This window comes from Meles meles, chromosome 6 (genome assembly GCF_922984935.1).
Source record: "Meles meles chromosome 6, mMelMel3.1 paternal haplotype, whole genome shotgun sequence".
NCBI classification, from domain to species: Eukaryota; Metazoa; Chordata; class Mammalia; order Carnivora; family Mustelidae; genus Meles; species Meles meles.
In genome coordinates this window covers 32,068,330-32,092,579 of record NC_060071.1, presented here as the reverse complement: position 1 = coordinate 32,092,579, position 24,250 = coordinate 32,068,330, and the positions used below count along the sequence as shown (strand labels likewise).

The following is a 24,250-nucleotide window of genomic DNA, read 5'->3' as shown; positions in this document are numbered from 1 at the left end:
GGAATCTTCATACTGTTTTCCAGAATTGCTGTACCAGTTTGCATTCCCACCAACAGTGCAAGAGGGAGGCTTCCTTTTTCTCCACATCCTCGCTGACACCTACTGTTTCCTATGTTTTTGATTGTATTCATCCCCATTCCCCAGGTAGCTCACACAATCTCTCCCTGGCCACACTGATCTAGGTTCTTCTAACTACTACTTATATAGCCTTGTGCAAGTCATTTTGCCTTAGAGAGCCCTAGTTTGTTGTGACGTCAAAACTGCTTATATAGGTAAGGACTTAGCTAAGTGTTTAGCATAGTAAGTGCCCAATAAATGACAGAAAAAAATAATAAAGCGGTTCCTGTTTAGAGAACACTGAGAAGACATGAATACTTCTAATACGTAATTACACTGACGACAGTAACTTCATACCTACAACAAACACTATCTATCCCAGTGGAAGAAAATCTTTTTAAACTCGTAAGCCAGAAAGTCCCTACTTATTTTTGTTTTGGGTTTTTTTTTTTTTGGTGGGTAGGGGGTTCCAGGACAGGAAGGGGCTGGGAATTAGAGAGAATGCACTGATTTCAGGAAGGCGTGTGTGGCAGATTACAGACTGCTGGAGGCATGCGGTTAGGTTTTTAAATATATTCTTTATGTCGGGTATACTATACACAAACTGGTTATAGTTATTTTACAGTACTAGGTAAGCATAATATGTGGGAACTTGTGTTGCTCTCTAAGATCTCAAAAACTCTTTAAAACTAAAAACAGTTAAATCTGGCACAGAAAATTATCTCCAATGAAGAAAATCTAAACAAAAGAGTTTTCTCTTAAATTCAGATCTCTTTGTTGTTAAAAAAAAGTATGTATTGACAACCTATGAAATGGGAGAAGATACTTGCAAATGCCATATCCATGAAGGGTTAAAATCCTATATATGTATCTTATATCTTACCCACAAAACAAATAATTAGTATATCAACAGAACATGAAAATGTGTTCATCATCACTCAGTGCCAGGGAAATACAGATCAAAACTACAGTAAGATATCACTTCATACCTGTCAGAATGGCTAAAATCAACAACACAAGAAACAACAGATGTTGGTGAGGATGTGGAGAAAAAGGAATCTTCATGCACTGTTGATGGCAATGCAGACTGGTGCAGCCATTCTGAAAAATAGTATGGAGATGCCTCCAAAAATTAAAAATGGGGGCGCCTCTGTGGCTTAGTCTGTTAAGCATCTGACTCTTGATTTCATGATCTCAGGATTGTGAGATCGAGCCCTAGTGTGGAGCCTGCTTAAGGTTCTCTCTCTCTTTACCCACTCACTTTTCATGCTCTCTCTAAAAAAAAAAAAAAAAAAAAAAATCCCTATGTTTATAGCACCATTCTTTACAATAGCCAAGATATGGAAGCAGCCCAAGTGTCCATCGACTGATGAGTGTGAAAAGATGTGGTATATATACCTAAAATAGAATATTCAGCCATAACAAAGAATGAAATCTTGCTGTTTGCAATGACGTGGTTAGAGCTAGACAGTATAATGCTAAGTGAAATAAGTCGGAGAAAGACACCATATGATTTCAGTCATGTGGAATTTAAGAAACAAAGGCGCAGAGGAAAGGAAGAGAAACAAACCAAGAAACAGACTTAACAATAGATAACAAACTGATGATACCAGAGGGGAGGCCAGTGGGGGGATGGGTGAAATATAGGTGATAGGGATTAAGGAGTGTACTTGTGAGCCCTGGGTGATTAAAATACAAATAAAAAAAGATAATAGAAATGAAAAATAATATCATTAAGAGAAAGTGAAGATGTAATAATATATACACTTTCCGTGAAGAAAGAATAATAATTTCAAGATAGTCTTGAAATTTACCCATAATGCTGTATTAGTAAATATGGAGGTTAATATGTTTAAAAGAATGCTGAAAGACATTGGAGATAAGATAAAAATGTCAACATGTGATTTTAACAAAACAGAACAAAAATATTAGGAGCTATGATGGAAACAAAACCTCTAAAACATGGTAGAAATGTTTTCTTAATTATATAACAAAGTGTATCCTCATATAACAAGTGTATATAAAATGCCAAACAGAAAAAATAAAACTATATGCACATAAAAATAAAATATATCAGTACAGCTAGTAATATGGTGATAGTCAGCAGTGTACTCCTAGTAGGCAAAAATATACATAGGACATAGTATTTTGATTATCTTCTACCTTGATGATGATAAATAATTACTGAAAATTTTCTATATGCCAGGCCCTCTGATAAGTATTTTTTATGCATTATCTCATCTGTTCTTCAGAATATCTGAAGACTTTAGTAGTATTGTTATTTGTCTTCCAGAAAACAAAGGCACATTTATAATATACCGAGACCAGTGTCCCTGAACCAGTAAATAATAGGGTCATGAAACAAAATGAGGGAATCTGACCCAGTGCCCACTCTCTTACCCACTGTGCTGTATTATGATAGCTCTTTATCTTTGCCACAAGTCCTTCCTCCCCAACCCCCGTCCCTTAACTCCTTCGTGAGTGCTTAGTTCAGAAATTTGTTAACTACACTTTCTTCGTCATGTTCTGGCATTTCTGAAATCATCTGTAAATATGAGGGTTTAGAAGTGATAAACCACAAAATACATGTTAGGTTTTCACAGAGTATGACTAGCATAGTGTCTGCTTCAAGAAGCATTTATTCTTATAATTATGTATAACACTGGTAAATGACATATGAAAACCACATATCACTGATACTTATTTTTTTTTTAATTCTGAGAAGCATACCTAGTAGCAAGGCAAGGATCTACTTGGCTTGATATATAAATTTATGTCAAAATGGTGCCACCTTTAATTATTTTCACTTTACACTTAATTCTAATATTTTAAAACTTTTCTTTCTGATTGTAGGAACGCAAGAGAGCTCTAGAGGCAGAACGGCAGGCCCGTGTAGAAGAATTGTTGATGAGAAGGAAAGAACAAGAAGCCCGAATTGAGCAACAGAGGCAAGAAAAAGAAAAAGCCCGTGAGGATGCTGCCCGAGAAAGAGCTAGGTACCTCATTTGCTATTATGATTTTGATCCTGATGAACTTGATATCATGAGTGGATATTCAATTAGCAATAATCGCGTCTCGGATAAACCTCATTGGCTACGATACTGCCACTGCGCAAAGCTATCATGAGTGGATATTCAAATCATGTCTAAAAGTAAAGCCATTTCTTGTCATGTAGATTTTTATAGAAATAGTCACAAATACAGATGTGTACTGAATTTCAATTTCCAGGAATTATGTGATTGTACTTAAAATAGAAATCTTTTGAATCTTCCTACTGAATGAGAAACTTGATATTTCAAGATTTTTTGATTGCAGAAAACAGAATTTGATACTGGCTAGCTTAAGCAAAGAGAGTTTTTGGAAAATATTGGGAGTATAAGTGATAGGAAGGTAGAGGAACAAGCTTGGAAATGGTCAGGTGTCAAAGGCTAGGTCACAAGAGCACAGTGGTGGTCTTTTGATGGAAGCAGTCTAGTCAGCATATTGCCACTCTGATTATGATAAATGAACTTCAGCCATCCCTACATTTTGAAATCACTTAAGATTCAAAGATCCAGGAAAAGACATTTAATTGGCTACATCCAAGTCGTTTTGGTTGTTCTACACCTAATAATATATTTTCTGACCTCTTAATTGTGGCAAATTTAGTGTATATGAAAAGATAGCTCTTTGTGGTTTCAATATACTTTTCTAGTTGGCTAAGATTAATGAGGCTGAGCAGCTTTGCTCATACTTACCAACTACACAAGTTTTTTTTTGTTTTTTTTTTTAATGTAAAGTGCCTATGTAAATTTTTTGTTCCTTTCTCTGTTGGAATATTTTCTTCTTGATATTTGGGAAGTATCTTTACTAGATACCAATTCTTTGTCAGATACATTTGTTGCAAATATTTTTATAGGTTATTAGTTGTCTTTTTACTCTTTATGATGGCTTTTAATCAATATAATTCCTTTTCTTAGTTTTTGTTTAAAATCCAGTTAGTTAATATACAATGTAATAGTAGTTTCAGGTGTATAATCTAGTGATTCAGCACTTCCCTACAACACTTGATGCTCATCACCTACTTAATCACTCCCCCACCTGATTAATATAATTCTTGATTGCAATGCAGTAAAACTGAACAAACTTTGTGATTTGTGCTTTTTTTAATCTTGTTTATGAAATCCCTTCCTCTCTGGAGTCATTAAATATTCTTCAAAATGTTGTAGTTAAGGAGGACAGGTGTTATGTTGAGCACTGGGTGTTACATGCAACTAGTGAATCGTTGAACACTACATCAAAAACTTACGATGTACTATATGCTGGCTAAATGAAGGATGGAGATGAAAAAAAAACCAAAATGTTTTGTTTTGGTGTTTTTTTTTTAAATAGTAAAGTCATTATCTACTTAGAATTTATTTAATTGTATGGGTTGAGGTAGGAATTCAGTTTCATTTTTTTCCTCCATGTGGATACCCTGTTCTAATTTAGGCATCAATTTTTTTCTTACTAATCTATAAAATTTCTAATATAAATGAAGCTTCCATGTATGCATGATTCTGTTTGTAGGCTCTATCTTCTGGTCCGGTGGTCACTTTTTCTATCTCCTACCTTAATTCTCAAAGCTTTACCATAATTCTTGGTGTCTATTAATATCCCTTACTTTATTTTTTATTATTAGGACTGTCTTGTTCCTTTTGCATTTCCACTATTACATTCAGCTTGCTCAATTCTATATTAAAAAAAGGAATTGTAAAAATTTTGTGATTTTTGTTTGTTTTTGTCTTTTTTTACTTTCAGATATAGAATTTACTGATTCAACACTTATAAACAACACCAGGTGCTCATCACAACTGCCCTTCTTAATCCCCATCACCTGTTTAATCCATTTGCCCCACCCATCTCCCCTCCTATAACCATCCGTTTGTTCTCTGTATTTAAGAGTCTGTTTCTTGATTTTCTTCTCTTTTCCCCCATGTTTGTTTGTTTTGTTTCTTAATTCCACATGCAAGTGAAATCGTATGGTATTTGTCTTTGACTGATTTATTTCACTTATAATACTCTCTAGCTCCATCCACTTTTTTGCAAATGACAAGATTTCATTCTTTTTTTATGGTTAAATAATCCATTGTATATATATACACCACATCTTCTTTATTCATTCATCCATTGATCAACATCTGGGCTCTTTCCATATTTTCGCTATTATTGATGATGCTGTAAACATCAGGGTACATGTATCCCTTCAAATTAGTATTTTTGTTTCCTTTGGGTAAATACCTGTTAGTGCAATTGCTAGATTGTAGTGTAGTTCTATTTTTAACTTTTGGAGGAGCCTCCATACTGTCTTCTCTAGTGGCTGCACCAGTTTGCATTCACACCAACAATTTAAGAGGGTTTCACTTTTCCATATTCTCGCCAACACTTATTGTTTCCTGTGTTGTTCATTTTAGCCATTCTGACAGGTGTGAAGTAATACCTCATTGTAGTTTTGATTTCTATTTTCCCTGATGATGAGTAATGTTGAGCATCTTTTCTTAACGTCTGTTGGCCATCTGGATGTCTTCTTTGGAAAAAAGATTATCTATTCATGTCATGTCACAGATACACTATTTTTAACTGGATTATTTGGTTTTTGTGTGTTGAATTTTTAAGTTCTTTCATGGATACTGGATACTAACCCTTTATCAGATATGTCCTTTGCAAATATCTTCTCTCATTCTGCTGGTTGCTTTTTAGTTTTCTTGTTTACTTCACCTTGCAGAAGCTTTTTATTTTGATGAAGTCCCAATAGTTTTTGCTTTTGTTTCCTTTGCCTCAGGAGACATATCTAGTAAGTTGCTGTGGCCGATGTCAGAGAGGTTACTGCCTGTGCTGTCCTCTAGGATTTTGATGGTTTCAGGTCTCACTTATAGGTCTTTAATCCACTTTGAATTTGTGTTCATATGTGGTGTAACAGAGTGGTCCAGTTTCATTCTTTTGCATTTGCTGTCCAGTTTCCCTAATATCCTTTGTTGGACAAATTGGATTTTTCTTTCTTTTTTTCTTTTTTTATTTATTTGACAGAGAGAGACACAGCAAGAGAGGGAACACAAGCACCAGGAGTGGGAGAAGCAGGCTTCCTGCTGAGCAGGCAGCACAATGTGGGGCTTGATCCCAGGACCCTGGGATCATGACCTGAGCCAAAGTCGGGCGCTTAATGACCAGGTGCCCCTGAATTGTGTTTTGTTTTGTTTTGTTTTGGATATTCTTTCCTGCTTTGTTGAAGATTAATTTTGTTTTGTTCCATGGATCTATGTGTGAGTTCTTGTGCCAGTACCATACTGTCTTGATCACTACAACTTTGTAATAGAACTTGAAGTCCAGAATTGTGGTGCTCCCAGCTTTGCTTTTCTTTTTCAAGATTGCTTTGGCTCTTCAGGGGCTTTTCTGGTTTCATGCAAATATCAGAATTGTTTGTTCCAGCTCTGTGAAAATGCTGGTATTATTTTGATAGGGAATGCATTGAATGTATAGATTGCTTTGGGTAATATAGACATTTAAATAATATTTGTTCCAGTCCATGAGCATGAAATGTTTTTCCATTTCTTCTTGTCTTCCTCAGTTTCTTTCATCAGAGTACAGATCTTTTACCTCTTTGGCTGGGGTAATTCCTAGGTATCTTATAATTTTTGTTGCAATTGTAAATGGGTTTGATTCCTTCATTTCTCTTTCTGCTACTTCATTATTGGTATATAGAAATGTAACAGACTTACCTGTGTTCATTTTATATCCTCTGACTTTGCTAAATTTGTGTATCAGTTCTACCAATTTTTTTTATTCTTCAGGTTTTCTACATAGATTATCATGTCCTCTGGGGAGAGTGAAAGTTTGACTTCTTCCTTGCCAATCTGGATGCCTTTTATTTCTTTTTGTTGTCTGATTGCTGAGGCTGGGATATTCCTGTCATGTTACTGACCTTAGGGAAAAATCGCTCAGTTTTTCTCCATCGAGGATGGTATTACCTGTGGGTCTTTCATATATGGCCTTTATGATGTTAAGGTATATTCTCTCTGTCCCTACTTTGTGAGGGTTTTTTTGAAGAACGGATGCTGTATTTTGTCAAGTGCTTTTTCTGCATCTATTGGGAGGATTATGTGGTTCTTATTTCTCCTTTTATTAATGTGGTTTATCGTGTTGATTGATTTGGGGATGTTGAACCACCCCTGCTACCCAGGAATAAATCCCACCAGATCGTGGTGAATAATACTTCTAATGTACTGTTGGATCCTATTGACTAGGATCTTTGTGAGAATTTTTGCGTCCTTTTTCATCAGGAATATTGGTCTCTAATTCTCGTTTTTGTTGGTCTTTGTCTGGTTTTGGGATCAAGATAATGTTGGCCTCATATAATGAGTTTGGAAGTTTTCTTTCCATTCCTGGTTTTTTGGAACAATTTCAGAAGAATATTTATTAATTCTTCTTTAAATGTTTGGTAGTCTCCTGGGAAGCCATCTGGCCCTGGATTCTTTTTGTTGTTTGTTTTGTTTTGTTTTGTTTTTAAAGATTTTATTTATTTGACAGAGCACAAGCAAGGGGAGCAGCAGGTAGAGGGAGAGGGAGAAAGAGACTCTCTGCTGAGCAGGGAACCTGATGCAGAGCTCTATCCCAGGACCCTGGGATCATGACCTGAATGGAAGGCAGGCACTTAACCGACTGAGCCACCTAGGCACCCAAGTCTGGCCCTGGATTCTAATTTGTTGGGAGATTTTTGATTATCGATTTAAGTTATTTGTTGGTTATGGGTCTGTTCAGACTTTCTATTTCTTCCTGTTTCAGTGCTGGTAGTTTATATGTTTCTAGGAATTTACCCATTTCTTAGTCTAGATTGCCTAATTTGTTACCATAAGAGCGCTCATAATAGTCTCATAATTGTTTATATTTCTTTTGTGTTGGTTATGACCTCTACTCTTTCATTCATCATTTTATTTAGGTCCTTTGTCTTCTTTTTGATAAATCTAGCTAGGGGTTTATCAATCTTTTTATTCTTTCACAGAAACAGCTCCTAATTTTGTTGTTCTGTTCCACTGTCTTTTTTTTTTTTTTTTTTTAATTCTGTTTCATTGGTTTCTGCTCTAATCTTTATTATTTCTCTTCTCCTGCTGGATTTAGGCTTTATTTGCTGTTCTTTTTCTCGCTTCTTTAGGTGTAATGTTAGATTGTGTATTTGAGACTTTCTTGTTTCTTGAGGAAGGCCGTATTTCTATATACTTCTCTCCTAGGATGGCTTTTGCTGCATTCTAGTGGTTTTCGGACTGTCATATTTTCATTTTCATTGGCTTCCATGTATTTTTTTTTTAATTTCTTCTTTAATTTTCTGGTTGACCCATTTATTCTTTAGTAGGATGTTCTTCAACCTCCATGTATTTGTGTTCCTTCCAAATTTTTTCTTGTGTTTGATTTCCAAGTTTCCCATCCAAGTACATGGCATTGTAGTCTGAAAATATTCATGGTATGATCTCAGTCTCTTCTTACCAGTTGAGGCCCGATTTGTGACCCAGTATGTGATATATTCTGGAGAATGTTTCATGTGCATTCGAAAAGAATGTATATTCTGCTTTAGGATGAAATGCTCTGAATATATGTTATGTCCATCTGGTCCAGTGAGTCATTTAAAGCCTTTGTTTCTTTGTTGATCTTCTGCTTAGATGATGTGTCCTTTGTTGTGAGTGAGGTGTTATTATCCCCTACTATTATTGTGTTATTATCAATGAGTTTCTTTAAGTTTGTTGTGAATTGATTTATATATTTGGCTGCTCCCAAATTTGGATCATAAATACTTAAAATTGTTAGATCTTCTTCTTGGATAGACCCCTTTATTAAGATGTAGAGTCCTTTTTCGTCTTATATCACAGTCTTTAGTTTAAAATCTAGTTTTTGGGGTGCCTGGGTGGCTCAGTAGGTTAAGCCTCTGCCTTCGGCTCAGGTTGTGATCTCAGGGTCCTGGGATCAAGTCCCATGTTGGCCTCTCTGCTCCGCACGGAGCCTGCTTCCCTCTCTCTCTTTGCTTGCCTCTCTGCCTACTTGTGATCTTTCTCTCTTTGTCAAATAAATAAATAAAATCTTAAAAAAAATAAATAAAATCTAGTTTGTCTGATATAAGGATGACATATAAAGATAGCTTCTCTAGCTTTCTTTTGATGCCCATTAGCATCATAAATTGTTCTCCACCCCCCCACTTTCAATTTGGAGTCATTTTTGGGTGTCAAATGAAGCTCTTGTAAGCAGCGTATCAGTGGGTCTTGGGTTTTTTTTTTTTTTTTTTTTTAATCCGTTCTTGTATCCTGTGTCTTTTGATAGGAGCATTTAGTTCATTTACCTTCAGGATACTTATTGAAACATATGAATTTAATGCCTGTAAGGTTTTATAGGCGAGATAAACATGACACCAGGCGAGGTAGGCGCAAGGCAAGATTTATTAAAGGCACTCTCCTGCAAAGTTTCAGGGCTCAGGAGAAGGGGAGCCAGGAAAGTCGCACCGGGAGGAGGTGGGCACCCTCAGGCGAGGTTCCTCGACTCTGGTAAGGGGAGTGGGGGAAGTCGCGCTGGGAGGGAGGTGGCGGGAGTCTTTTATCGGGCCAAGGCAGGGCATGGGCTCACGTCCATATACGGTAGGGTATTTGGTGATCGGAGGGTATGGGGTGGGGGGTCCTGATACTTCTGTTTCCTGCATAGGTATCGGGTTACCTATGTAGACGTGACCTGGGCATACATCATTTTGGTGGGAGAGTCAAGGGTTAAGGAAAGCGGGCGGGGGTGGGGGTGGGGGTGTCCCGGAGGTCATTTGTATTGTTCTTCCTGCACTCTGGGAGCTGCTGACCCAACAGTGCCATTGTATTACTTGTAACGTCACTGTTCCTATAGATTATCTCTTCCTTTCTAGTCTTTACTTTTGTCTCTCTTGCCCACTCACAGTGTCCCCTTTAATATTTCTTGTGGAGCTAGTTTAGAGTTCATGAACTTTTTTAGTTTTTGTTTATTTTGGAAGCTCTTTTTCTCCTTCTAATCTGAATAACAGCCTTTCTGAACACAGTGTTCTTGGCTACATATTTTTACCATTTACTGTGTTGAATATATCATGCCATGGCTTTCCAGCCTGCCAGGTCTCTGTGGACAGGTCTGCTCCTAGCCTAAGTGTCAACCCTTGTATGTTAATGATCTTCTTTCCTGAGCTGCTTTTAGAATTCTGTCTCTGTTTTTGTGTTTTGCAGGTTTCACTATGGTATGTCATGGTGTTGACTTATTTTTGTTGACTTTGAGGGGAGTTCTCTGTGCCTCTTGGACTTGAATGCCTGTTTCCTTCCCCTGGTTAGGGAAGTTCTTAGCTGTAATTTGCTCAAATATACCTTCTGTACTTCTTCCTTCTTTCGGACCCCAATTATTCTGACACTGTTTCATTTTATGGTATTGCTCATTTCTCAAAGTTTTCCCTCATAATCCGGTAGTTGTTTTTCTCTCTTTTCTTCAGTTTCCTTCCTTTCATCATCTTATCTTCTATGTCACTAACTCACTCTTCTGCCTCATTTACCCTAGCTGTTAGAGGATCCATTTTAGACTGCATCTCAGTTAAAACATTTTTAATTTTGGCCTGATTAGATTTTATTCTGCACTAAGAGATTCCCCAGTGTCTTTTATACTTTTCTCAAGCCCAGCTAGTAACTTTATAATCGTTATCCTGAATACCAGCTCTGACATTTTACTTATATCTCTACCAATTAGATCTGAAGCAAGAGAGTATTACATCTGGTTCTTTCTTTTGTTGTGAATTCCTCTTTCTAGTCATTTTGCCCAGAGAAGAATGAATGGATGAGAGAACAAAATCAAAAATATTAACCACAACCCAAGTGAAATACACATTAGACAAATCAAAGAGGTCGCAAGCCAAAAAAGAAAAGAAAAAGAAAAAAAGGAAGGGGGGGGAAGGGAGTATATAATCTCCCAGGTGGACAAAACAGGGTGATTCACTTGGTCCTGAATGTATTTTGGTTTGTTATAACACACTAAATCCAAAAATTGTAAAGAATGCAAAATTGTCAGGTTGTATCTATAAAATGTAAATGTAAAATGAAAATTGTATCTATAATGAAGTTGTATCTATAAAATGTAAATGTATCTATATGTATACATATGCATATATATATGTATCTATATATATAAATATATATATATAAAATGAAGTTGTATCTATAAAATGTAAATGTAAAAATGAAAATTTAAAAAAGACTTAAAAAAAGAGTACAACCTGAGGGTTTTGAAGGGTCAGGGGTGGGAGGTTGGGGCAACCTGAGGGTTTTGAAGGGTCAAGGGTGGGAGGTTGGGGGTACAGGTGGTGGGTAATGGGGAGGGCACGTTTTGCATGGAGCACTGGGTGTTGCGCAAAAAGAATTAATACTGTTACGCTGAAAAAAATAAATAAAATGAGAAAAAAAAATAAAAAAAGAAAAAAAAAGAGTTGATACAAAAAAACTAGTTGAAAAGGAAAAAAAAGAAAAAAAAGAAAATTCTAAACTGAAAAAATAAAGACTTATACCAAAAAACCTCTGATTTTATGTACTGTTTTCCCCTAGCATGGGAGTTTTTCATTTATGAGTGATCTGTAAACTTGGTATTTGCCTGAGGGTCCTGCAGGTCTTCTGGGGGTGGGGCCTCTTCCACTGATTCACAGCTGGTTTTGCCTAGCAGAGTTGTATTACTCCTTGCCTGAGGGCAGGACTCCATGTAAGCTGCTCTAGTTGCTCTATGTGGCTTTTGTTCCCTGAAGGCTTTTCCTATTGCTTTAAAGAATGGAAATAAAAAAAATGGCAGCACCTCAGTCTCTCGGTCTGGAGCTGAATGATTGTGACCCCCACTCTTTAGTGCACCCTCAGGGAAAGGTGGTCATTCCCTTTCCTGTGCACCAACTCCAGACTCCTGCAGGCACAGACACACCAATCCTGAGGGTGGGGAGGGGTATCTCATTATGCCCCACCACTGGCTGGGCTCCTGCTCAGGGAGTGTTTGCCCTGTCCTGTGCACAGCTGTGCCGCTACTCTGCGGGGAAGGAGCCAGATCTCCCAGCAGTTGTTGCTTGCTGGGCCTCTGCTCGGAGAGCAGTCACCTGATTGTGCCATGGTTCATGGTTTATGACAACACCTAGCTGAGAGGCCTCTCTGGGGCTTGCTAATTGTAGCCAGCTTCCTTCTGCAATGCTTGGAAACTCTGTCACACTCAGGCATCCTCGTTCTTTCTGTGACCCTGGGGATCCAAGACCACACTCTCTCACCTATAGTCTGTGCCACTTCATCACCTGAGCACCTTTCAGGCAGGGACATTCTTTACAGGAGCAAACTTCTGAAGCTTCTGATTTTGTACTTCACTGCTCTATCACTTTCCAGTGGCTGGCTTACAAAGACTCTTCCCCCCTCCCCGTGGTTTATCTTCTGATATATCCCCTTAGATTCATGCGTCTGCACCTCTTACTTTGCAAAAAGTGGTCACTTTTCTATTTGTAGAATTGTAGCAATTCTTTTCTTAGATCTGAGGTTAAATTCAGGTGTTCAGAATGATTTGGTAGACATCAAGCGGAATTCAAGGGACCATATGAAATATGGATCCCCCACTTTTCTGCCATCTTTCCTCCCTCTTCCCAATTAAAGATACTTTTAATTTTTTTTATGATTTTTTGATCCATGAGTTATTTAGAATCATGTTGTTTAGTTTCCCAGTACTTGGGGATATCCCCAGTTTTCTGTCATTTTCTAATCTTTTGTAGTCAAAGAATATACTTTGTGTAAATTTAAATTTGTGAAATTTTAAAGTCCCTTTAAATTCATTGAGACTTACTTTATAGCTTTGGGTGTAGATTATCCTAGAGAAAGGTCTTGTATGCTCTTGTAAAAGTATTTGTATTCTGTTGTTGGTTGGAATGTTCTTTAAATGTCAGTTAAGTTAGTTGATTGTTTTGTCTAGACTTCTGTATGCTTACTGGTTTTTCTGTTTTGTTTTATTAATTTTTGATAGATGGTTGTTAAAATTTCCAAATATTTTTGAATTGTCTTCATATTTTAGTTTTGACAGTTTTTGCTTTATGTATTTTGGTGCCTTAGTGTTATAGGCATATAATAGCTTCCTGAGGTATTGACTCTTTCATCGTTATGAAATGTTCCTCTTTGACTTTTAAAAAATATTCCTTGCCTTAAAGTCAACCTTTTTCCTCTTTTAAATATCTCCATTGTTATTATTTATATGATACATCTTTTTCTGTCCTTCTACTTTCATCCTTTTGTGTCTTTTTACCTCAACTGTGTTTCTCATTGACTAAATATAGTTGAGATTTCCTTTTCCATCTATTCTAATTTCTGCCTTTTGATTAAAGTATTTAGTCCATTCTCATTGAATGTAATTATTGATATGATTGCATTTGTATTTTCTACTTTGATATTTATTTTCTATATATCTGAAGGGTTTTTTTGTTCTCTCTTACTACTGCCTTTTTAATACTTTTTAGTGCATCATTTAAATTTTTCTCTTCATTTTTTCAAAGATTTATTTATTTATTTGAGAAAGAGCACAAGCAGGAGAAGGGGCAGAGAGAGAGGGAAAGAAGCAGACCCCCCACTGAGCAGGGAGCCTGACATGAGGCTTGAGCCCAGGAGCCAGAGATCATGACTTGAGCCAAGACCAAGAGCCAAGATCAAGATGTTTAACCACCTGACCCACCCACCAGGCATCTCTTTCTCCTGATTTTTAAACTCTTATTTTAGTTTTGCTTAGTGATTCCTCTCTTTATTACAGTATTTTGACTTATGACAATCTACTTTTGATTAAAACTAACTTAATTTTTTTTAAATAGAGCAACTTTGTTTCATTATAGTTCTGTAGCCTTTCCCTAATGTTATTATCGTCACATAAAGTATATCTACATATGTAACAAATTCAACAATGCAGTGTTATATTATCTCTTTATGTAGTGCCACATTTTTTCAAAGAAATTAGAATAAGAGAGAAAGTGTATTTATATGTTCCTTTATGCTTATTAACATATTTACCATTTCTGGTGTACTTCATTTATTTTGTGGATTCAGGTTACTTTTTGCTATAACTCCTTTTTAGCTATATGTGTTTGTTTTCGTATTTCTTGTAAGGGAGTTTTGCTGCCATTCAATTATCTTGCATTTGCTTATCTGGGAATATTTTGTCCTCATTTTGGTTTTGGTTTTTAAAAATTTTTGTTATTGTAGTATATTTGATATTTTCCTTTATTTTAAATGATAGTTTTATTGGGTACAGAGTTCCTGCTTTTGTTCTTTTTTGTTTTCACTATTTTGAGTCTTTTTTTTTTTAATTTTATTTATTTATTTGACAGAGAGAGATCACAAGTAGATAGAGAGGCAGGCAGAGAGAGAGAGAGGGAAGCAGGCTCCCTGCTGAGCAGAGAGCCCGATGCGGGACTCGATCCCAGGACCCGGAGATCATGACCTGAGCCGAAGGCAGCGGCTTAACCCACTGAGCCACCCAGGCGTCCCTATTTTGAGTCTTTTAACTTCTGTTTTTTCTGATACAAAAGTTAGCCATTAATTATATTGATTTTCCTCTGTATAGGGGGAATTGCTTTTTCCTTCCTGCTCTCTGAATTTTCTGTTTGTCTGTAATCAGACTATGATTTGTCTAGGTTTGTTCTATTCATGATTATTCAGTTCTGTACAATCAAGTTTGGGAAGTGTTTGGCTGTTATTTGTTCAGATACTTAATTATCATTTCTCTTCAGGCATCTCTGATTTGTCACATTTTCTCAAGCTGCAGATGGTTTTGATGACCTTGACAGTTTTGAATAGTGGTCAGGTATATTGTAGCATGTCCCTCAGGTAGGAGTTGTCTGATGTTCTTCTCCTGGTTAGATTGATGTTACAACTTTTTGGAAGGAAGAACACAGAAATAACTATGAATTACCATTTGTAACATGTCAAAGGTTCATGCTGTCAATTTGACTTATCACTAATTTTATTAACCTTAGATCTCTTGGCTAAGATAGTGTTTGTCAGATTTCTCCACTGTATAGTTACTCCAAAATTTTTTCTATGCTATCTTCCTTGGAAGCAAGCCACTAAGCCTAACCCATACTGAAAAGGTAGGGAATTTTACCTCCTTGGGAGGAGTATTCCTACGTAAATTATTTGCAGTTCTTCTGTGACAAGACATTTGTCTGTTCTCTCCTGGTTATTAAATGCTTTTTAAAATGTCAGTGTGGACTTACTGATATTTATTTTATACATTGTGCTATAAACCAGTATTATTTATTTTGTTGCTCAAAGTTTTCCAGGTTTGGATGTTGGGAGCTCTTTCTTTCAGCCCCTGTGTCCCTTCGACATACTTCATCATTTTATTTTTTGAGCACTCTCTTGGCCTTCTGGCACTGCAGGATCATCCATACTCATCTTGCGTTTTCTCTACTCTACCCGTAGAATCAGCTATTTGTTTAAGGATTCTTGATTCCTTTTATTGGAAAGTTGTCTCTTTTTTTTTTTTTAACTTTTTTATTTCTCTGTTGAGTTTCCCTATTTGTTGAATCATTGTCATAATATTTTTCTTTAGTTTGGCACACTTTCTTTTAATTCTTTGAACATATTTGTAACAGCTGTTTTGTAGTCTTTGTCTATTAAATATACCATACGGCTTCATTCAGAGACAGTTTCAGTTGACTGCTTTTTTCAAAGCCTGGTCATACTTCTTTGTATGTCTCATAATTTTTTATTGTTTTCTTTGCTATTACTTTTGTCTTTGTGAGTCTATGCCCTTTCTGTTCATTTCTTCTGGTTTTAGTGTTTTTTTTTTTCTGGAGAAAAATATGTTTTCAACATATCATATTTAAATGAGAGCTCCAGAGGTAGTGTTTGAACCCATAACTAGTGTGGGTCCAGAAACCTATTTTTATAACTAAGAATTTGTGTTGCTTCTTAAACATTTATTGAGCAGTATATTTGGGGCTTAGGCACTCAAAAGAATAATTTAAAAATAATAACCTTTTAGAATATATAAGCCTATGTATCCCAGTTGTATTTTTTTAATCTCATGAAATTTGTTACTCCAAGTAGTTGAATTTATAATTTTTACTATTCTTCTACAGAGATAGGGAAGAACGATTGGCTGCACTCACAGCTGCTCAACAAGAAGCAATGGAAGAGCTACAGAAAAAAATTCAGCTCAAGGTAAGGATATGATAATTTTAATTTGAAATTCTAGAGCTTTCAACGGAGCATAAGATTAAATCTTTTATTTCTGGAATTGTGAAAAATTTTTAATTAGTTTGTATTTTTAATATTTGGATAATGAGACTGATTTGGTTATGATCAGTTCTAACTCAACTATCTAAAAACTAAATTTATTTTAATAAGATAAAACAATGTGGAGAATAATTAAGGGAATTCTAGCATGTCTTATTTTTTACTAACCAGTTGTCAGTGACATGAAGGCATTACTATTTGGCTTCTTTTTTTTTTTTTTTAAAGATTTTATTTATTTATTTGACAGAGAGAGATCACAGGTAGGCAGAGAGGCAGGCAGAGAGGCAGGCAGAGAGAGTGAGAGGGAAGCAGGCTCCCTTCAGAGCAGAGAGCCAGACGTGGGACTCGATCCCAGGACCCTGAGATCATGACCTGAGCCGAAGGCAGAGGCTTAAACCACTGAGCCACCCAGGCGCCCCTACTATTTGGCTTCTGATATTCATACTTCCAATTATTTACAAATAAACTAGAAGATGATTTGTGTAAATAGTTTCACTTGCTCTTCAGTGCTTGTGAACTGTGCAGTTTTAACTTGGGAAATTATGATAAACTGCTATTTTCTGGAATATGCTTAGCATTAGGAATACAGTTTCTAGCAGTATATTTCACACTGTTTAACAATTATTTACACATTGGCTTCGCGCGGAGATGGAAAATTCCATAAGGTATTGTATTATTTATGTAGTCCTAGAACTTTTATCATTCATTTCAATTTAATGCAGCAAAAATTTATTGAGCTTTGTGGTAGTTATGGGGTACAGGGATGATTAAGGCATGATCCTAAGTTTCAAGAAATCTTAATCTAGTGTAAAATTCAGATGCCGATAATTTCCATATGGATAGAGGTGTACTTGGCATGCTATGGAAGTACAGATGAGGACACTTATTCTAACAAGAAGGGTTTCAGAAGTCAGGGGAAACATTTTAGAGAATAACTCCTGAATTGAGAGAGAGTTTAATTAATAGAATAGGTAGGTTGGTTGGATGATATTTCCAGTCATATGAAAAAGCATGGGCATGAAGTCAGAAGTCTGAAATTGCAGTTTTTTTTAAGCTTGGTGGTTTTTCTTTTGTTTGTTTTTGGGGGGAAGTCACTGCAAGTGTAGAACAGCCAGAAATGGTATGGTGTAGAGTTAATGTAGATAGAGGCCTGCATCATGATGGGGTTTGTCTGCTATAGGATAAGCTTAGTCCTTCCATATGGGTCAGCATTTCCCAACGTGTTTCCCAAAGTGCTTCTCAAAAGTGTATTGTAGTCACATGTGTGTAATATATTGTTTAGTATAAGCTAGGTTTAATTGAGTCATAGAGCACAGAAACATACTAGAGGCTCAGAATAGTTCTATTTTCAAAACCTGTTTAGCTTTAATTTAGTGTTTTTCTTTTTTTTTCTTAAGATTTTATTTATGTATTTGAGAGAGAAAGAGTAAGAGAGAGAGCATGAGAGGGGAGAGGGTCAAAGGGAGAAGCAGATTTCCTGCTGAGCAGGGAAACTGATGCAGAACTTGATCCCAGGACTCCAGGATCGTGGCCTGAGCCAAAGCCTGTTGCTTAAGCAGCTGAGCCACCCAGGCACCCCTAATTTAGCATTTTTGAAATGTATTTGAAAATACATTTTTGTTTTGTTTCCACAAAATGCTTAGTAATCTCCCATGGTATAGTTCTATGAAGCACACATTATTGTGCATGCAGGAGATATTGAAGGGCTTTATGTAAATACTTGTTCTTGGTGTTTAAATTAACACTGAATTAAGACATTATTCTTCTGTTCTAGAAAATTCAATGGAAATACTGGTTTTTCAAGTTCTCGGTATAATTTGGATAATTTTTTCTATTTTCACACTTCATCCACAGCATGATGAAAGCATTCGAAGGCACATGGAACAGATTGAACAAAGAAAAGAAAAAGCTGCTGAGTTAAGCAGTGGGAGGCATGCAAATACTGATTATGCCCCCAAACTGACCCCTTATGAAAGAAAGAAGCAATGTTCCCTCTGTAATGTCCTGGTAGGTTGTCACTATTAATATTGTGATGATAGAATTTATTACTAAAGTTTACTAAACTATGGAAATATATTCTCTCAGTCTTTTAAAATTCATACTAAGGCATCTGATGAGTACCATGGATTTCTGTCATGATTTTTATGCAAAGTAAGTACTAGAAAAATAGTATTGGCATTTAGGAGTAGGAGTGCAAAATGCCGATGCAAGCAGTTGCTGCTGAAATGGCTGTATACCTGCTTAATTGTTAGTCCAAGCAGTATTTCTGGGTACTGGAAACAAAAAGGAAAAGAACATTTTTAGTGCTGAAACTTGAACTTTAATACTTAGAAGAAATGATATCCTGTTAAGATTGGCTACAAAAGCATGTTTATTTGACCATTTATCTTCTAGAGGATTCTTAGAAGTGTGTTTTAAAGAAAATATTTTTAAGCCTAGTATGTAAAGGCTAGAGTGATCTCAACTTGCATATAATATACTGGCTTCAATATGTAATATTTACAATTAGATATAATTATATGTTGATTACAGCTGCTTTGATCTTATGCTTTTAGATCTCTTCAGAGGTATATCTTTTTAGCCACATTAAAGGAAAAAAACACCAGCAAGCTGTGAGAGAGAATAGCAGCATCCAAGGGCGTGAACTTTCAGATGAAGAAGTGGTAAGCTTTACTTTTATTCATTTACACATATTTATTGAATATCTAATATGCTTTCTTTTATTATGAAGAATTGCATGTTCATATGTGATTATTTAAAACTATAACATTTAATAATGACTAAAATATAGTACATAAATATGTCACTTTCGCGTACATTTTAACAAACATAGGAATAAGAATGTAATACTGTTATTTATATAATTTTAGTGCAAAAAATGCTGTTGTATTTTGAAATTTTAATATCAAAGGAACTGGAGGGTATTATGCTAAATGAAATAAGCCAGTTGGAGAAAGGCAGTTATCATATGGTTTTTTTTTGTTGTTGTTTTGTTTTGTTTTCCATTTTATTTATTTTTTTCAGTGTAACAGTATTCATTCTTTTTGCACAACACCCAGTGCTCCATGCAAAACGTGCCCTCCCCATTACCCACCACCTGTTCCCCCCACCTCCCACCCTTGACCGTTCAAAACCCTCAGGTTGCCCCAACCTCCCACCCCTGACCCTTCAAAACCCTCAGGTTGTTTTTCAGAGTCCATAGTCTCTTATGGTTCGCCTCCCCTCCCCAATGTCCATAGCCCGCTCCCCCTCTCCCAATCCCACCTCCCCCCAGCAACCCCCAGTTTGTTTTGTGAGATTAAGAGTCATTTATGGTTTGTCTCCCTCCCAATCCCATCTTGTTTCATTTATTCTTCTCCTATCTCACTACCCCCCCATGTTGCTTCTCCATGTCCTCATATCAGGGAGATCATATGATAGTTGTCTTTCTCCGATTGACTTATTTCACTAAGCATGATACGCTCTAGTTCCATCCACGTCGTCGCAAATGGCAAGATTTCATTTCTTTTGATGGCTGCATAGTATTCCATTGTGTATATATACCACATCTTCTTTATCCATTCATCTGTTAATGGACATCTAGGTTCTTTCCATAGTCTGGCTATTGTAGACATTGCTGCTATAAACATTCGGGTACATGTGCCCCTTCGGATCACTATGTTTGTATCTTTAGGGTAAATACCCAGTAGTGCAATTGCTGGGTCATAGGGTAGTTCTATTTTCAACATTTTGAGGAACCTCCATGCTGTTTTCCAGAGTGGTTGCACCAGCTTGCATTCCCACCAACAGTGGAGGAGGGTTCCCCTTTCTCCACATCCTCGCCAGCATCTGTCATTTCCTGACTTGTTAATTTTAGCCATTCTGACTGGTGTGAGGTGATATCTCATTGTGGTTTTGATTTGTATTTCCCTGATGCCGAGTGACGTGGAGCACTTTTTCATGTGTCTGTTGGCCATCTGGATGTCTTCTTTGCAGAAATGTCTGTTCATGTCCTCTGCCCATTTCTTGATTGGATTGTTTGTTCTTTGGGTGTTGAGTTTGCTAAGTTCCTTATAGATTTTGGATACTAGCCCTTTATCTGATATGTCGTTTGCAAATATCTTCTCCCATTCTGTCAGTTGTCTTTTGGTTTTGTGAACTGTTTCCTTTGCTGTGCAAAAGCTTTTGATCTTGATGAAATCCCAATAGTTCATTTTTGCCCTTGCTTCCCTTGCCTTTGCCGTTGTTCCTAGGAAGATGTTGCTGCGGCTGAGGTCGAAGAGGTTGCTGCCTGCATTCTCCTCAAGGATTTTGATGGATTCCTTTCTCACATTGAGGTCCTTCATCCATTTGGAGTCTATTTTCGTGTGTGGTGTAAGGAAGTGGTCCAATTTCATTTTTCTGCATGTGGCTGTCCAATTTTCCCAGCACCATTTATTGAAGAGGCTGTCTTTTTTCCATTGGACATTCTTTCCTGCTTTGTCGAAGATTAGTTGACCATAGAGTTGAGGGTCGATTTCTGGGCTCTCTATTCTGTTCCACTGATCTATGTGTCTGTTTTTGTGCCAGTACCATGTTGTCTTGATGATGACAGCTTTGTAATAGAGCTTGAAGTCCGGAATTGTGATGCCACCAACTTTGGCTTTCTTTTTCAATATTCCTTTGGCTATTCGAGGTCTTTTCTGGTTCCATATAAATTTTAGGATTATTTGTTCCATTTCTTTGAAAAAAATGGATGGTATTTTGATAGGGATTGCATTAAATGTGTAGATTGCTTTAGGTAGCATGGACATTTTCACAATATTTATTCTTCCAATCCAGGAGCATGGAACATTTTTCCATTTTTTTGTGTCTTCCTCAATTTCTTTCATGAGTACTTTATAATTTTCTGTGTATAGATTCTTAGTCTCTTTGGTTAGGTTTATTCCTAGGTATCTTATAGTTTTGGGTACAATTGTAAATGGGATTGACTCCTTAATTTCTCTTTCTTCAGTCTTGTTGTTGGTGTACAGAAATGCAACTGATTTCTGTGCATTGATTTTATATCCTGACACTTTACTGAATTCCTGGACAAGTTCTAGCAGTTTTGGAGTGGAGTCTTTTGGGTTTTCCACATATAGTATCATATCATCTGCGAAGAGTGATAGTTTGACTTCTTCTTTACCAATTTGGGTGCCTTTAATTTCTTTTTGTTGTCTGATTGCTGAGGCTAGGACTTCTAATACTATGTTGAATAGCAGTGGTGATAATGGACATCCCTGCCGTGTTCCTGACCTTAACGGAAAAGCTTTCAGTTTTTCTCCATTGAGAATGATATTTGCGGTGGGTTTTTCATAGATGGCTTTGATAATATTGAGGTATGTGCCCTCTATCCCTACACTTTGAAGAGTTTTGATCAGGAAGGGATGCTGTACTTTGTCAAATGCTTTTTCAGCATCTATTGAGAGTATCATATGGTTCTTGTTCTTTCTTTTATTAATGTGTTGTATCACATTGATTTGCGGATGTTGAACCAACCCTGCAGCCCTGGAATAAATCCCACTTGATCGTGGTGAATAATCCTTTTAATGTACTGTTGAATCCTATTGGCTAGTATTTTGGCGAGAATTTTTGCGTCTGTGTTCATCAAGGATATTGGTCTGTAGTTCTCTTTTTTGGTGGGATCCTTGTCTGGTTTTGGGATCAAGGTGATGCTGGCCTCATAAAATGAGTTTGGAAGTTTTCCTTCCGTTTCTATTTTTTGGAACAGTTTCAGGAGAATAGGAATGAGTTCTTCTTTAAATGTTTGGTAGAATTCCCCTGGGAAGCCGTCTGGCCCTGGGCTTTTGTTTGTTTGGAGATTTTTGATGACTGTTTCAATCTCCTTACTGGTTATGGGCCTGTTCAGGTTTTCTATTTCTTCCTGGTTCAGTTGTGGTAGTTTATATGTCTCTAGGAATGCATCCATTTCTTCCAGATTGTCCAATTTGTTGGCGTAGAGTTGCTCATAGTATGTTCTTATAATTGTCTGTATTTCTTTGGTGTTAGTTGTGATCTCTCCTCTTTCATTCATGATTTTATTGATTTGGGTCCTTTCTCTTTTCTTTTTGATGAGTCTGGCCAGGGGTTTATCAATCCTATTGATTCTTTCAAAGAACCAGCTCCTAGTTTCATTGATTTTTTCTATTGTTTTTTTGGTTTCTATTTCATTGATTTCTGCTCTGATCTTTATGATTTCTCTTCTCCTGCTGGGTTTAGGGTTTCTTTCTTGTTCTTTCTCCAGCTCCTTTACATGTAGGGTTAGGTTGTGTACTTGAGACCTTTCTTGTTTCTTGAGAAAGGCTTGTACCGCTATATATTTTCCTCTCAGGACTGCCTTTGCTGTGTCCCACAGATTTTGAACTGTTGTGTTTTCATTATCATTTGTTTCCATGAATTTTTTCAATTCTTCTTTAATTTCCTGGTTGACCCATTCATTCTTTAGAAGGATGCTGTTTAGTCTCCATGTATTTGGGTTCTTTCCAGCTTTCCTCTTGTGATTGAGTTCTAGCTTCAGAGCATTGTGGTCTGAAAATATGCAGGGAATGATCCTAATCTTTTGATACCGGTTGAGACCTGATTTGTGACCCAGGATGTGATCTATTCTGGAGAAGGTTCCATGTGCACTAGAGAAGAATGTGTATTCTGTTGCTTTGGGATGAAATGTTCTGAATATATCTGTGATGTCCATCTGGTCCAGTGTGTCATTTAAGGCCTTTATTTCCTTGTTGATCTTTTGCTTGGATGATCTGTCCATTTCAGTGAGGGGAGTGTTAAAGTCCCCTACTATTATTGTATTATTATTGATGTGTTTCTTTGATTTTGTTATTAATTGGTGGATATAGTTGGCTGCTCCCACGTTAGGGGCATAGATATTGAAAATTGTTAGATCTTCTTGTTGGACAGACCCTTTGAGTAGGATATAGTGTCCTTCCTCATCTCTTATTATAGTCTTTGGCTTAAAATCTAATTGATCTGATATAAGGATTGCCACCCCAGCTTTCTTCTGATGCCCATTAGCATGGTAAATTGTTTTCCACCCCCTCACTTTCAATCTGGAGGTGTCTTCGCGTCTAAAATGAGTTTCTTGTAGGCAACATACTGATGGGTTTTGTTTTTTTATCCATTCTGATACCCTGTGTCTTTTGATTGGGGCATTTAGCCCATTAACATTCAGGGTAACTATTGAGAGATATGAATTTAGTGCCATTATTAGCCTGTAAGGTGACTGTTACTGTATATTGTCTCTGTACCTTTCTGATCTACTACTTTTAGTCTCTCTCTTTGCTTAGAGGACCCCTTTCAATATTTCCTGTAGAGCTGGTTTGGTGTTTGCAAATTCTTTCAGTTTTTGTTTGTCCTGGAAGCTTTTGATCTCTCCTTCTATTTTCAATGATAGCCTAGCTGGATAGAGTATTCTTGGCTGCATGTTTTTCTCGTTGAGTGCTCTGAATATATCATGCCAGCTCTTTCTGGCCTGCCAGGTCTCTGTGGATAAGTCTGCCGCCAATCTAATATTTTTACCATTGTATGTTACAGACTTCTTTTCTCGGGCTGCTTTCAGGATTTTCTCTTTGTCACTAAGACTTGTAAATTTTACTATTAGGTGACGGAGTGTGGACCTATTCTTGTTGACTTTGAGGGGGGTTCTCTGCATCTCCTGGATTTTGATGCTTGTTCCCTTTGCCATATTAGGGAAATTCTCTCCAATGATTCTCTCCAATAGACCTTCTGCTCCCCTCTCTGTTTCTTCTTCTTCTGGAATCCCAATTATTCTAATGTTGTTTCGTCTTATGGTGTCACTTATCTCTCGAATTCTCCCTTCATGGTCCAGTTGCTGTTTGTCCCTCTTTTGCTCGGCTTCCTTATTCTCTGTCATTTGGTCTTCTATATCACTAATTCTTTCTTCTGCATCATTT

General features: G+C 36.8%; 1 protein-coding gene and 1 non-coding gene across 3 annotated transcripts in view; one reads left to right on the top strand and one right to left on the bottom strand.

The window, feature by feature from the left end:
• The window catches only part of SCAPER (S-phase cyclin A associated protein in the ER), a 514,148-nt gene that overhangs the window by 153,071 nt on the left and 336,827 nt on the right, over positions 1–24,250 (top strand). For both annotated transcript variants that reach the window (XM_046009648.1, XM_046009649.1), the window contains exons 17-20: positions 2,911–3,053; positions 16,178–16,259; positions 18,189–18,341; positions 18,890–18,997. In XM_046009648.1, coding sequence (XP_045865604.1) covers positions 2,911–3,053; positions 16,178–16,259; positions 18,189–18,341; positions 18,890–18,997 — 486 coding nt within the window. The remainder of the gene's footprint in view (positions 1–2,910; positions 3,054–16,177; positions 16,260–18,188; positions 18,342–18,889; positions 18,998–24,250) is intronic.
• Positions 3,041–3,176, bottom strand: LOC123945283. The gene has a single exon (XR_006819142.1). It is a non-coding gene; the product is annotated as a U4 spliceosomal RNA (small nuclear RNA).